The 14,213-nt window shown below is 52.2% G+C and overlaps 5 protein-coding genes across 5 annotated transcripts; 1 reads left to right on the forward strand and 4 right to left on the reverse strand.

Moving 5' to 3' along the window:
• Nucleotides 1-2,408: 2,408 nt before the first annotated feature.
• On the reverse strand, nt 2,409-3,290 carry J4E93_008414 (uncharacterized protein; the record flags this gene model as incomplete). The annotated part of the gene is made up of 1 exon (XM_049346313.1): nt 2,409-3,290. One exon carries the CDS (start codon nt 3,288-3,290, stop codon nt 2,409-2,411), a length of 882 nt encoding a protein of 293 aa, XP_049196714.1.
• A 2,168-nt stretch (nt 3,291-5,458) lies between these two features.
• J4E93_008415 (uncharacterized protein) lies at nt 5,459-6,034 on the reverse strand (the record flags this gene model as incomplete). Its single annotated transcript, XM_049346314.1, has 2 exons — nt 5,459-5,936; nt 6,030-6,034. 2 exons carry the CDS (start codon nt 6,032-6,034, stop codon nt 5,459-5,461), a joined length of 483 nt encoding a protein of 160 aa, XP_049196715.1.
• A 2,009-nt stretch (nt 6,035-8,043) lies between these two features.
• On the forward strand, nt 8,044-9,262 carry J4E93_008416 (uncharacterized protein; the record flags this gene model as incomplete). Its single annotated transcript, XM_049346315.1, has 2 exons — nt 8,044-8,051; nt 8,092-9,262. The coding sequence occupies 2 exons, from the start codon at nt 8,044-8,046 to the stop codon at nt 9,260-9,262; spliced, it is 1,179 nt and encodes a 392-aa protein (XP_049196716.1).
• A 941-nt stretch (nt 9,263-10,203) lies between these two features.
• Nucleotides 10,204-11,514, reverse strand: J4E93_008417 (uncharacterized protein; the record flags this gene model as incomplete). Its single annotated transcript, XM_049346316.1, has 1 exon — nt 10,204-11,514. The coding sequence occupies one exon, from the start codon at nt 11,512-11,514 to the stop codon at nt 10,204-10,206; it is 1,311 nt and encodes a 436-aa protein (XP_049196717.1).
• Nucleotides 11,515-11,736: 222 nt separating this feature from the next.
• Nucleotides 11,737-14,169, reverse strand: J4E93_008418 (uncharacterized protein; the record flags this gene model as incomplete). The annotated part of the gene is made up of 1 exon (XM_049346317.1): nt 11,737-14,169. The coding sequence occupies one exon, from the start codon at nt 14,167-14,169 to the stop codon at nt 11,737-11,739; it is 2,433 nt and encodes an 810-aa protein (XP_049196718.1).
• Between the last annotated feature and the right edge of the window lie 44 nt (nt 14,170-14,213).

Genomic DNA, 14,213 nt, shown 5'->3' on the forward strand with positions numbered 1-14,213 from the left:
TCAACTTGCTATATGATGTTCTCCTTTCTCCGAGCTCCCCAAAATCGATGATGTTCTCTGGTATGAGAGGCTGGAGGTATGAGACTCTATCAATTCTCTGCCTGGACGGAATGGATTTGTTACGTGTGCATGAAACAGCAGCGAGTTGACTGTGTTCATGACGCTGCCATCGCGGGCCTTCTTCGAACAACAAGAAGAACGTCGCGGCGACTGAAATGAGTAAATTTGGGATCTCCCCACGCTGCATATCGTTTTTGTGAAGAGGGTGTTCAAAATCGAGCAAGTGATTGCATGTGGGAAACGAGAAAGTTTGATTAGATAAACACATGTCTCCGAGCCTGCTGAGAGGTGCAGCTGATCGCTACATGTCTGCTACAACGGTCTTTTTGTTGCTCTACTCGATCGTAGTACAATACGACGAATGAATACGCCCGCCGTGTACACCGCTAGCGTTGATATATAAACCCTTCTTCCCGGACCTGGGAGTCTCCCATCTTCTCCCATTGTGAAGCACTGGGAATTCAAAAAAAGGCCCAACCCTACTATATTTATTCCAAAAGTCTAACGTGTACTGACTATGTTTTCTCGGAAGTGCGGCTGTGGAAACAAAAGCGGTCGATAGCAAATTCATGAACTCGTCGCTTTATCCGGTCGAATACTTCAAAAAAGAGACATATCTGATTAACATGGGATCACTCTTCTGCACTAAGCTGTGGGTATATGAAGCCCTTTCCCTGTCTTCTCCCAGTATATTCAAACTCGACTAGGTGGCTGCCTACAAATCCAAAAAAGATTTTCTTCGATTTGATGAGTGTCTGAAACGATATGCGTAACATGTGATGGTACCTCTTCTGCCAGACTTTGGCGACATTCCGAATCTACGCGTATGTTCTCATGTATTTCGTTGACGTGGGGAGAGCAGAGACTTGCTGAATGCACACCTATGAGCTTCATCTCGAGAGCCAAAGATTTTGGATCTGCCGGTTCCATGTAGCCCAGCTAATGGAGTTTGGGAGAGATGGAAAGGTCAAAGAAGGTTGAGGATGACGTCAGCGGACTGTTAGCTCAACATCCGAGGCACCCATCACTTCCAAAGTTTACCCGACGACGAGAGGCTCTGTCGGAGAAAGAACAACACGCCGAGAATGCAATACCGTGTCGCACGTGGAAGCAGCGCTCAAGACGAGCAGGTCGCAGATCCATCCTACTACCTCTAACGCGTCATCAGAAACTGCGACGAGCTTGGTGGCCGAGCGCTCCTACATCCAGGCGCGCAGGACGCCTGAGCAGACCGCAAGGCACGCAACGCGAGCTCAGAGGATTGTTCGAATAGCTTTGGCATGTGCAAAGACATCATTGCTTGACACTTCAAAGTTCTGTTCCAGATATGTAGTCGCCAATACGTGATTCAGCGCACGTCTTACCTAGGTGAGCTGACTGCGAATTGGTCGCTACTCCTTTCCCTCCAAGTATACGTCGGAAATGTCAGTCATAGAGATTCGACCACCTGTTCAGACGTTTTGATAATGTCTGAGTGGCGGGAATAAGCCGGAAAGTACCTACGTCCACAGCAAAGCCGACAGACGAAGCCACAGAACTGACTGCGCAGGTGATGGAGCATTTGGCTGCTGCCTAAATCAGTCACGACAGCGCATCCACCCGCCACACTTCATCAACATCCTTTCTCCAACAACGCACAGATGTCTAACCAAGTCTTCGCAACCAAAGCGGTCACTCCGCATTCCAAGATGCCCGCACATCCACATTCAAAGAGACGCATCCAAAAGGAATACCAATATCTGCGCGACGACCCCGTACCAGGCTGTACCGCCAGTCCAATCGACCCTTCGAACCTCTTCTCATGGCGCGCCACAATCCGCGGCCCCCCAGAATCGCCCTACGAGTCCGGCACCTTCCACCTCACGATGGAATTCCCAGAGACGTATCCGCTCCGCCCACCCACCGTGACCTTCACAACGAGAGTATATCACCCGAACATTGATAGCGACAACGGATACATATGTATCAACATCTTGCGCGAAGAGTGGTGTTCTGTGTTGACGATTTCATCAATACTATTGAGCTTGCGATCGTTCCTGGATAGTCCGGATGCGGAGGATGCGTATTATCCGAGTATGGGCAAGGAGTATGTGGAGAGACGAGATGTTTTTGATGAGCAGGCTAGGAGGTTTACGGAGGAGTTTGCGAGGGGCGGAGGGTAGCTACGACTGATGACTGAGGAGGATGAAGCGCTTGGAGTATTTGATGCGGCCAGGTCCGTGTGTGATACTGCGATCAAGAATCATCATGTCTATCTACTGGCTGCCTCAACTGATAGTCCAGGCCATCTTTTCGCCACCGACGATGAATAAGGCCATATCCACCGCTCTAGCAGCCGCGGACACCTTCTAGAACGGATACATAGCACGTATCATCGAGACGTCCCCGGCGGATACCATGAATAGTGGGAACGGGTGGTGGCCTCTGAGTTTTAGGAATTTGGTCGCGCCCGTCGCATCCACTGTGTACATCGGATACAACGAGGGGTTTGTTGCGTCCGCTCCATATATGGCGTCATTTGAACCTCGAGTACTGTCGTAATGCATGATAGAGTCATAGTCGTATGCCGAGGGTATTTCTGGAGCTATGTTATAGCTGATGAATTCGGAGCCGCCGAAATTGTATTTCAGTGCAAGAGCACGATCATTGCAGAGCATGACTTCTGTGCAAGTGTTGTCATCGGCCATACATGCTCCCAATGCTTCGGCGAACCCATAGACGTTTCTGCAATTGTAGATGATGTACTGATCTCGGTCGGAGCGCTCGTGCTCGTGGCGGAGGCCAAAAACGTGACCCATCTCATGTGTTGCAGCGAAGTCCTTTTCCTGGTCTGTCGCTTGTCCCGATATCATAAGGTTATGTCGACCGGCAGGGCCGTTAGCTATGTAGCCAGTCGAAGCGGACGCAGCGCCAACCGTGGGACTATTTTCCATCCAGTGCACTTGCACAGCTGCCTCCGGTATCTGTGGGTCCCATACGTTCGGTAACATGAAGCAGTACGGATAGGAAAGCTCTTTGGGTGATTTCCAGCGTTGGAAATGGAGGTTGTGGCCGTTCGCTGCTCCCGCAGGTCCAAGTCCGCGTGCCCAAGTCGCCCAAGCGTTCTCGATTGTTTTACCGATATTGTTCTCGGCGACTGCGTCTTTGAAGCACCAGTGAATTAAGACCTTTCGATCCGGACGCCGGGGCCAACGAAGCCCTTGAGCGTCTTCGACGGGGAACCTGGACATGTCAATAACTTATGGGTCTAGGTATCCGCATGACATACCCAGCATGGCCGCCGGTGTCCAGTGGCGGAGCGATATCGATGGGTTCGGGCGAAGGAAGAGTGGTATCGAGAAAATGCGCCGAGATCGCACACACGAGTCCAAGAAAGGCAAGGAGAAGAGAATGTGAATGCATGTTCAGATGTAGAGCTGACCTTGGAAGTGGTTGCGTGCGGTGCCGAGGTGACTGCTAGAGAGTGTCGAGTACAGCAGTGATAGTCGTAGTTAATACTGTGGCAAGCGAAAGTGGGGCAACGGCTAGTGAAAGACACGCTCTAATGTAAACTTCACGTTCACTGAGTAGCGAGTGCAGGTATCATAGGTAAATATTGTTGACACTGATTCATCTCTGCAAGCCCTCGTTCAGCAACGTGACGACCAGGGTTGCAGTGAAACTACTCCTGAGCCTCTAAATTTTAACGTCCGCCAACCCGACACTATCAATAGTGAGGATACATAAACCGGATTGCCGCAGCGTCGCCTTGGGAAATATGGTATGCTAGCCCAGGTACATGACCCTTTAAGGGCAAAAGGAAGAGCGGTGCTACGCCTTGAGCATTTGCCATGCCTATTTGAGCCAATGGGTACGAGTTAGGATCTGTTGCTGAATATGGAGCCTGATGATTGATCGTCTGCATTCCCGCTATCGAATCGTAGTGCATGATGGAAGCGTAATCGTAGGTTGAATGGTAATCTGGAGCGGCTGCAGTCCTTGTAAATGAGCGGATTAAGTCCCATCCGAATCGTTCACCGACACCATCCACTTCCGTCAGTTGCTGAAAGGTGACGTGGTTGGCTTGAGCAGCCTGCCAAGCTCGTGCGAATCCGTTGAGTTGCTGAGGCCTGAACTGAACGTAAATATCTCGATCCGGTCGTTGGTGCTCGTGAAGAAGGCCAAACACATGACCCAGCTCGTGTGCTATCTGCCAGACCGGGTTCGGAATCTCTCGCCCCGGTGTATCCACGGGCCCCTGGGTTAGATAATGTGCGCCCTTTTCTCTACCTTGGTAACCAGCCGGAGCAAATGCCCCAACCACTTGAGGATCATATTTTATACGCACTGCCGCGCGAGGCATACCCTTAGTCCATTCGTTGTTGGCATCGTAACAATGGGGATAGTTGCCTGTGACTGGATGTTTCCAACGTTTGAATTCTAAGGCGTGGTTGTTTTCAGAAGCCGTTCCCATGACTGAGGTCCAAACAAGCCATGCCTGTTCCATGCGCTGCACCGGGATCTGTGTCTCTGCGAGCTGATTCTCGAAGCACCAATAGATTGTGAACATTGCCGTATATTCATCACGAGGCCACCTCCTTTCCGCTGTTACAGGGTGCCTGCAAGAGTTAGCAAGTGTCGAGGTTGTTCACAAGATCGAATAATGGATGACGAACCCAGCAAAGACGACCCTAAAGAAGGCGAAGAGAAGAAGTAGGGGCAGCATGGCTGGGCGCTGAGTTGAGTTCCCGAGGGTAGATTCTGGGATTGGTCGGTGGTAGAGCTTCTGGTGGGTTGAGGCTAGTAGTATGTATAGTCGATGCAGGTCCCTGGGTAGGCAGCGAAGGTGGAGTGGGCCAATGCACCGGGTGCGGTGTCAGTGCGGCGGAAACAACGCGGGTGCAAGGGAAAGAGAATGTATAGGTCTTTGCAATAGTTCTGCTAGCCCCGAGATGAACGACTAGGGACACCACTTCTTGGTCTGTGCGCTTTGGACTTCTCGGGCGGACGCTTTTTGAACCCTAGGTGGAGGCTCTTTCACTACCTATGTAGAGTCAAGCGTAAGGTTGTCAACGAACTGCAATTTCCGCGTTCAATACGCCAGATTCTGACTAACATGTGGTATGCCTACGACGCATGATATAGGTATTGCTGGTTGAACGCGTCACTGGCGAAGACTGAGACTGGAGCGTATGGTGAGACACGAAATTTGAGCTCAAAGTTGAGCGTCTATTAGAGCTACAGCAAGTGCAGCTTTCCAAGTGTACTTAGTAGTTTTCTTGGACACTTCCCGTCTAAGTCTTCATCTAGCTATTCGCGGTCATGGGCGAAGAATGGAATGATCGAGCGATCCAAAAGCGATGATGGTCGTCAGTGCGTCGGTATCATAAAGATCACTGGTCTAGCGCGGGAAGACCGGTTACTCCCACGGATACAACAACTTGATAGCCTCTTTATCCAATCTAGAAATTCCCCACTGCCCACTCGGACGTGGCAGCGGAAGGAGCGACTTCTGACCATTCTTTCCACCAGTGAGTCGAACCAAAGGGTAATTATCGGGGTTGTTCTGATCTTGATTGACAAGAGCAGGGTTGTGGCTCTGCCATGAGCTGTAATGCATGATCGAATCATAATCATATTCCGCGCTGTATGCCAAGCCGTCGTTCGTCCACTTGTAGTACTCTGAAGCGTCGAATTGGTAGTGCTTCGCAACATTGAAGATGTTACAGAGTTCGTTTATGGTAAAGCCGTCGGCAGCAGCCTTTTGGAGAGCTTCGTGGTAGCCGGTGAGACTGGGACCGTTGAATTGGACGTAGTCATCGCGGTCTCCGCGTGAGTGTTCGTGCATTAAGCCGAAGATGTGGCCTGGATGGATTCGATTAGTTATCGCTTGCATACTGGTGGAGGAGAAATAGTTGTACCTAGCTCGTGAGCTACGACTGTCTACCTGTCAGCGGGTCCGGACAATCGAAAATCGCTTCTCAACTTACCCCATGCGAGATCTCTGTTTGGTGCTTGTTCTGCGTGGCCGATACTCAATTGATGACGACCAGGTGAACCTTCAGACCTATATCCCAAAGAAGACGCTCCTGCCCAGCCCCCTGGGGCTCCGCGCTTGATGACAACGGTATCTGCCGGAAACAACGGATTCCAATTGCCATTTGCCAGATAGCAGTAGATGTCCTGGCCAGGAACAAGGCGCCGTGTAAAGAGCAGTGAATGGCCGCTCTCCTTGCCCCATCGACCAAGAGAACGCTGCCACGCTCCCCAGCCCTCCGCTATAACTCCTTCAAGCTCATCTTTGGCAGCCTTGTTTTCGTAGCAGTAGGCGATCTCGGTCTTGCCGCTGTTATCGGGGTGCTTCGGCCAGCGACCGCTCTTGTCGGCGCCGAACCTGGGGATGTTAGTATCGTGACGATTGAGAAGTTGTGGGACAACCAACGAATCGCCGAACCAACCCATGCCTCCGTCGGGAGCGCTAGCTTTGATGTTAGAAAGATAAAGAGACAGGAGGTACCGGAACGGCGCACCAAGCAAAGAGGACGAGGAGTATTATCAGCAACATCGTGGCTCTAGTGTATTGTCCCCCTTCGGGTGCACTTTGTTCCAATAAGGGGAGTTTACTGAGTGTAGTGGTGTGGAATGCGTTGAGGAAACCAAGGGAAGACAGACCCAAAGGCGGTAATGAACCCGGAATCTACGCTTCCGCCCAGGTTGAGTGTAGCGGTGGGAATTCGGTCCAGATCTTGGCAGCCGTAGTAAGTACAGAGTGAAAGGCTCTCGTGTGTATTACACCTTCCATTTCTGCTTTCTCTCGTCCCAGTGTCATCACTTTGACTTTCCAGAACGGTGTGGTAAGCTCGGTAATTGCAAACCCGCCGACATCGTGCCAGAAGCACATGAAGATATCCAGCAGGATATATACAGTCATTCTTGAAGACGAGAACTGATGAGGTCGATGTGACGCCAGAATGCTTGATAAACAACGAAACGCGCTTTTGACTCGGACTGCGGTCTGCTGTTGCTTCCTGATGGTCGCTGGAGGTGTATATTAGGGTGGGGATACATCCGAATGGCTTTCAGATGTCCCCTGAAGAGTCGACGCCACCAGGGCAGGATGCACCTTCATTCACACTGATTATAGAGAACACCCGGGCATGTTGTAGCTGTCCACAGGTCATCATTGTAGCAGGAGAAGCGCGGTTCGTGTGAGAGATGTCGTGCAGGAAGGGGAGTACTGTGCCTGGGTAGGTGCCCAGGTCTCCGCCGCCCAAGAACGCGTGCCCGTGTCGCGCTAGGCACACCAAAGGAGACTAGCGTTGCGCGTCGCGTGCCCAGGTGCGGACGGCAGCGGCAACTCACCAGCACCGGAGCTTCTGAACCTCCATGGTGCTCTCTTCTTTCTACGTGTCTGATTGCATCTCGCCTGTCACGAATCTTGCGCCACTGTTGTCGCATCTTCCAAGAGGCTGCGCTGCGCCGGCTTTCTCCGCGCACGCGACCTCGCATTGCACATATGGATTCTATACGACATCCGTTGACGGAGGCCTGTTCTCACCCGCACTTCAACGACGAAGGCTGAGTACTTGCTTGATGATGCCAGGCATTCAAAATCGCCAAGTGTGCATGGCGCTAACCTTGTAGGTCATCTGCATGCGAGCGTTCCAGGATGTGTGTGAGGGGCGCAGCTGAAGCGGACATGTCTTCACGCCACTTCATGCATCTGGTTCGTCCTTCAGGACTCGCGCTGAGATGATGCATCCAGATGAAACCCACAGCATCATCTCCAGGCTTTCCAAATACCCAAACATTACACTTGCTTTTGCTGGCTTGCTTTGCGACAGCATTCTATCAAAGCTGAAGCCCCACTTTCTTCGCCCCCACGGTAGCGCAAGCGCGGCGCAATCGGATCACGACCTCCATGAGACTTTTGAATGCCAGGACGTACGAATTTCACGATGTATTGGGCGCGATCAAACCGAAATACGCGATCTTATCCCACACATGGGAGGGTGAGGAGGTGGTCTTTGAAGACATGCGTGACACTTCCAGGGCCAAATGGAGTGCTAAGAAAGGCTACTTCAAGATAGGAAAGACATGTGAACAGGCCTTGGAAGATGGATGCGACTTCGTCTGGATCGATACATGCAACATCAACAAGGACAGCAGCACAGAGCTTTCGGAAGCTATCAACTCAATGTTTCGATGGTACCGCGATGCCGTTATCTGCTACGCATATATCTCCGATGTCAAATCTGGAGATCCCCACTCGCTGTCCGAATGTCGCTGGCTCACTCGTGGGTGGACACTACAGGAGATGATTGCTCCAGATCGCGTGCACTTCTATGATATGAACTGGGATTTCCTTGGGAGTCGTATATCTCTTGCGGCACAGCTGTCGGAAAGTAGTGGCATCCACGCATCGGTTTTGTTAAGAAGACATCTTGGACGGATGGGCTTCCAAATACCGACGGAGAAGGGCCATTTGGTCGCGGAGTTCACAGGTGAACTCGACGACACCTCGTACTCCCGGAAGACGATCACCGAGAGGGAATGTAAATGTTGCACAAGTACCGAGGAAGACGACGTACAATCAATGCTAGACGGATTCAGTGTGGCGCAAAAAATGAAATGGGCTTCTAAACGCAAGACGACGCGAGAAGAAGACATCGCCTACTGTCTGATGGGGCTGTTCGACGTGAACATGCCCCTGTTATACGGCGAAGGGAAGAAAGCTTTCTACCGACTACAAAAAGCTATCCTTGGCATATCGTCAGACCATTCCATATTGGCTTTCCGGTCGGATTTGTCCAAGGATCTCTTCACTGGGGAGTCTCCGTTGTTAGCACCACATCCTACGTTTTTCCGCGACGAAGTACGAAACATGCACATGCCCGCCCGTGGTACAAACACTAGTCTCTCTGGGACTACACTATCTGTTGAGATGCTGATCTGTCCACTGGAAGGAAACGGAATGCTCCGGAATGACTACATTGGCATCTTGGACTGCTCAATAGACAAAGATCCTTCCATGAGACCGGCTATCCTACTATCAGCTGTACATAGAAAGAAGTTGATGTTTCGTCGAAGCCCTGGCTATATCAGTCTTTTCCGGCTAGGGTCGAAACATCCCATGGAGGCTGTTCTGATAACCGACCGCCAGCTGGAAAACGAGGAATGTACGTTGACTCGAAAAGCCGGATACTTCGGAGGAATTAGCTAACGATTGCAGTGATGTGGTTACCTCACAGACTATCCTACAATCCAAGGAATATCAAACGAGCTCGAATAACCCTCGTTGGGGAGAAGACAACGCATCAATACCAGCGCCATGCGAAAGCGCCGATACGCGTCAATATACAACCCATGGTCTACGAAATGGGATACGAAGTCACTTCATACCCTCCTCTAGTCGCAGAGCACCTACCAGAAACCACATCCCTCACCGGCACTATAGATTTCGTTAATATGCCAGGTAGTACTAGAAGGTTCTGCGTTGGCTGGAGTCAGGCCTCTCCAGGACAGCTACAATGCAGCATCTCAGCTGACCTACAGCCAGGTCACCATGGTATCATACAAGAACAGATGGCTCCCACAGTAAACCTGGAGTTTGAGTCTAGAGATGCTTGTATGACCACGCCACTCGAAAAGCTCTGCGAGTCCAAATCCATCATCCTTCCTGGTATACTAGCCTCTCGTATCAAAGCCTGGATTTCTATTTCGAGAGAGATTTTCATCGGAAGGAGTCGCTTTGAGTTGGAAATTCATGCAAAGTTCGTTCCCAATCGGACGTATGTCAGAATGACAGACATCGATAAGGGGGAGATAGTACATTTGCCCATACGCGTAGACGACGAGTCACTACGACCATCACATCGCCAACGTAGCGGAAACTTCACTACGGATGAGGAACAGCAGAAGACCAAGATGGCACTGGAAGAACGTGATTGACGCTTTCGCAATTACCGCAGCGGTGCTCAGCGAACTATTTGGATCGACATGTAGATGCACCTCCGAACCGAGCTCTTCGTACAATGAAACCTTTCTTACACTCTGCCCTTGTGGCATGCGCCGCTGCGACTCTCACCTGTGCATGTTCTCCGCCAGCCGTGCACACCTAACTCACCCCCGCCGTAAGATGCCTAACCGCCCTCAGCCCCAGCCTCATCCCACAACCTCCTCCTTCACATCCTCCACCTCCTTAACCTCCACAACCCCCTTAAGCACCTTCTCCCAAACCCTCCTCGCAACCCTAAAACACCTACACCACTCCTCCCAATCTCCTACTACATCCCGCTCTAACCACTCACCTCCCCTCGCAGCCACATGTTCTATGTACTCGACATCCAACTCTTCTTCTTCTTCGTCTCCATCTCCAGTATCTCCTCCCTTGCCCTCCCCAGCCCCCTTACCATCCCCACCTTCCACCCCATCTCCCTTCTTGTCCTTCTCCCCCTTCTTCTCATCAGCCCGTGCTTTCATATCAGGATCAATAGGCGTCCACTCCAACAACCTCGCCTCCACTAAATCAGATATGCCACAGGGTGTGAAGAGGATTTGCACAACGTCTTCTGGGTTGAGTTGTTTAGTGTCTGGGTCTGCTTCTGGGGCGAGGGCGTAGTAGCCGAGCGCGTGGCGGCCGTCTTCGTACAGGTTCGGTAGGAAGAGTATCGTCATTGTCATGTCTGCTTCTTTCTTCTCGTGGGGTGTGTCTTCTATGAACGCGGGTTGGTTGGGTTTGTGTTTCTGCGGGTGATTTGACGGTTCGGACGCCTCCAACGCTTCAGATAACTCGGACGACAGGGCTGAGAGGCCCGGTATACCAGGAAGCCTCGCATTCGCCGCCAAATTGGGTAAATGTGTAATCGCCGAGTCGAAATTTATAAACGGCAAGTTCCTCTCCGCGACACGTAGGATAGCGAGGAAGACAGCGGGATTGGTGGTTGTAGCGCGGTAGATATATTCGACGTAGTTAGGGCGGTTGCAGCGCGGTTTGGGCAGACGGGTGTAATCGATGATTGTGTCGCTGATTTCGGGGACGTAGGTACGTTCGTCTCGCTTGGATTTGGGGTTGTCGACGTTGGTCTTGCTCTTCTCATCCTCGTCGTCGTCGTCCCCGTCGTCGTCATCGTCATCCCCATCCCCATCACCAACCGTCTCAGACCCCAACGGCGTAACCGCATCCTTCGGAATCGTCATCTTCATATCCTCCGCATAGTCCGTCGTGATATGCGCATACGTCTTCTTCAGCGTGAGTTTATGCCGGTAGTCCACTAGACCACGCCTGTAGCCCGGGGCGGTGTCGAGTTCAGTCGTGTTGACTACGATGTCGTCTTGGTGCGAGTCGAAGGGGTATCGCTTTTCTTTCTGAGGTTTTGCGGGGGGTTTGGTAGATGGGGCGGCGGCGGGTGGTTTGGGGGCTACGATCTTGGGGACGGTGCGTTTGGCTGGGGCGCGGTGGGGAGGTTGTGTCATTGTTGCGGGCGGTGGGCGGTGGTAGGTGTTGTGTCTATGGAGACAAGGGCGTCGCGGACGAGGGTATTGGGAAATGCGCGGGCTGTAGGGACTAGTATGAGGAAATCATCGGTCACTGCGAAGTCGAGATATATGTCCGTGCAGGGATCGCGCTTGTCATTACTACTTCACTACATTCTCACAAGCCAAGGTGACTATACAACTACTGTTTTCACACAAGCGCTAATCAGACTCATCGTCCGTGTCTACTCCAAGCACAAGCGATATCTTGTCATCGTCACTGTCCTCGTCGTCGAGGTCTCCTTCACCTGGCTCGGGGAGTTCAGGGACAGCCGAGGCGGTGCTAGTGGCGGCGAAATCTGACGTAGCGGCTACGTCCGTAGTGGGAGTAGATTTGCTGAAAGATACAGACGTTGTTGGCGCAGGAGTCATTGGGTGTGTTGTGCGCTGCTCGTCTTCGCCAGTCTTTGCTCGCTTGGAAGGCGAAAGAGGACCGTCTTCGCCTATCGGCCGCTTGGTTTCACTGAATGCGGTAGGTTCGGAGATGTTAGGGCGTTGCGCAAGCGTACCCTTGCGAACTGATCGTGGAGTGGAAACGTCAGGCTTGGTGGGTGCTGGCGCATCTTCCATAGCAAAGTCCCTCGCTGCCGTATCTGATTGCCCAGCGGTTTCCAGCAGATTGTCCAACTCTTGTCCAGCAAAGTGGTCATCCGCCTGCTCCAGAGCTTGCTGCTCTTCTTCTTCAACTTCTTCATCCTCAACCTCCATGTCTTCGTCTTCATCGTTGCCATCGTCCAACTCCAAATCCTTGCCACCCAGGCGAATGACTGGCATCCTTGGTCTGATCATACCCTCTACATCTATCTCGGCGGAAAAGGATCGGGCCATGAGTGGTAGTATACTTGCTGCGGGCTTTCCAAATTTCTTGCTCGGCGGTGGGTTCAGCACGCTAGCTACCATGGCGTCCTTGTGCTGGATGAGAATGGCGGTGCGGTCCAGACGAGCTCGGATCGAGTCAGACAGGTATTGAGCTGGGATATTCGAGAGTAAAACCGGAAGCAGATCATGCGCGGCTTGTTGGAGTCCAGGGAATCCAGCGTTGGGGCCGCCGGCGTTCTTCGCAGCGCCAAGGAAGCTATCGGCGTTGGCAGTGGTCTGGGGCTGACTGTTGCCATTGGCCTTAGCCTGGCCGGGAGTCTGTTGGTTTGTAGGCGCCGCGGTCTCGGGCGGTAGTAGATCGTCGCAGCAAGCGCGAATGAGAGGTACTAGGGAATCGATGGTAGTCTTGTGGAGAGCGACTCCAGATCTCCTCAACAAAGCAGCAATCGCCGTGTAGCATGCTGTTCTAATCTGAGCTGTCTCCTTCTCCGCACTAAATACCCACACAAGTTGGTCAATGATGGCAGGGTCTAGTGCTAACGTGCTGCTCTGGGATCTGTGTGCTAGAGCAAGAAGCACTTCAATCGCGGCGACATGTACGTCTGGCAACAATAGCCAAAGGCTTTCACGCTCGTCCTTGCTGACTTGGGCGTTTAGACGTACAGTGTTTTGGAAGTTCTTGCTCGCCGCCACGGGAATGGTAAGGGAAAGCATTCTCGAGAGTAGGTCAACGATCATGCCAACGTTGAGATACACCGTGTTGGCCGTGGGGCTTTCGATGTACTCCTTGATGACGTGGAGAAGGCCTGTCAAGCGTTCGCCACCAGCGAAGATTCCCGACCAGGCGGAGAGATCTGAGCCAGGCTCCAGGTCTTGAACTTCGTCATCCAGTGTGTGGCCGTTCGAAAGAGCTGCTTCACGTGCCGTCGATTGCCAGTCCTCGACCACAGCGCGAAACACACGGTCTGTTGTCTGATGGGTAACGTTCGTGATGTTCTTGACAGCCTTAGTCCACTCTTCGCTCGAGGCTCCTTTTGGTGCACAGCAAGGTAATTGGACGTAGAGTTGGCGCGCCGCAGCTGCAATATCCGAACAAGCTCCATGGTTGGTTCCAGTTCGCTGCTCTTGGCTGAGTTTATCAGATGGCGTGGGTGCGATGAGACGTCCGAGAAGCGGGTAAAGTTGCTTTAGATAAGACCGGAAGATGGTAGGGTGTCTGGGCAGCAGCTCGTTGAAGCTCTCTAGGATAATCTGTAGCAGACTGGCGGGGGTAGCTTTGGCATTCGCTATCTGTAGACAGACTTGGACGAAAGGTGATAGCGACGGAGTAGTGATTTCGCGGATCAACGTCGGGTACTCTCTGGTCAGAAGGAAGATGCGCGTCAAGGTGATGATGCACAGCTTCTTGGACGACGGCGAATCCGGCTTGTTCAAGAATCCAAGGAGACCACGCACCCATGGCAAACTCTTCTGCAGAGTCTCCCAACCTCCAACTTCAATCGTGGCCTTGATCAAGACTATGGCACACCATCTTCCTTGGGGAGTCCGGTCTTGGAGCAGAGTGGTGAGTAGAGTGCGGTACTTATGTATAGCGACGGATGCTTCCGAGGACGTCGCTTTGGTACCTGAAGCCTGGGCCGAAGAGAGAATGGCCCTGCAATTGGCTAATGACGCAGCTATGGCAGGCACGTGTTGGGGGAGCTGGGATGTTGGCGTGGACGAGATGCGGAAACTGAGCGCTCGCAGCGTCGCCAGTTCGGAAGCAATGGGCGCCATAACGATAGCGATTCCCCTGGTTATTGATCTGTTCAGCCCGTCTC

The sequence above is a fragment of the Alternaria ventricosa genome, assembly GCF_023758065.1.
Source record: "Alternaria ventricosa strain BMP 2768 chromosome Unknown scaffold_16, whole genome shotgun sequence".
Taxonomy (NCBI): domain Eukaryota; kingdom Fungi; phylum Ascomycota; class Dothideomycetes; order Pleosporales; family Pleosporaceae; genus Alternaria; species Alternaria ventricosa.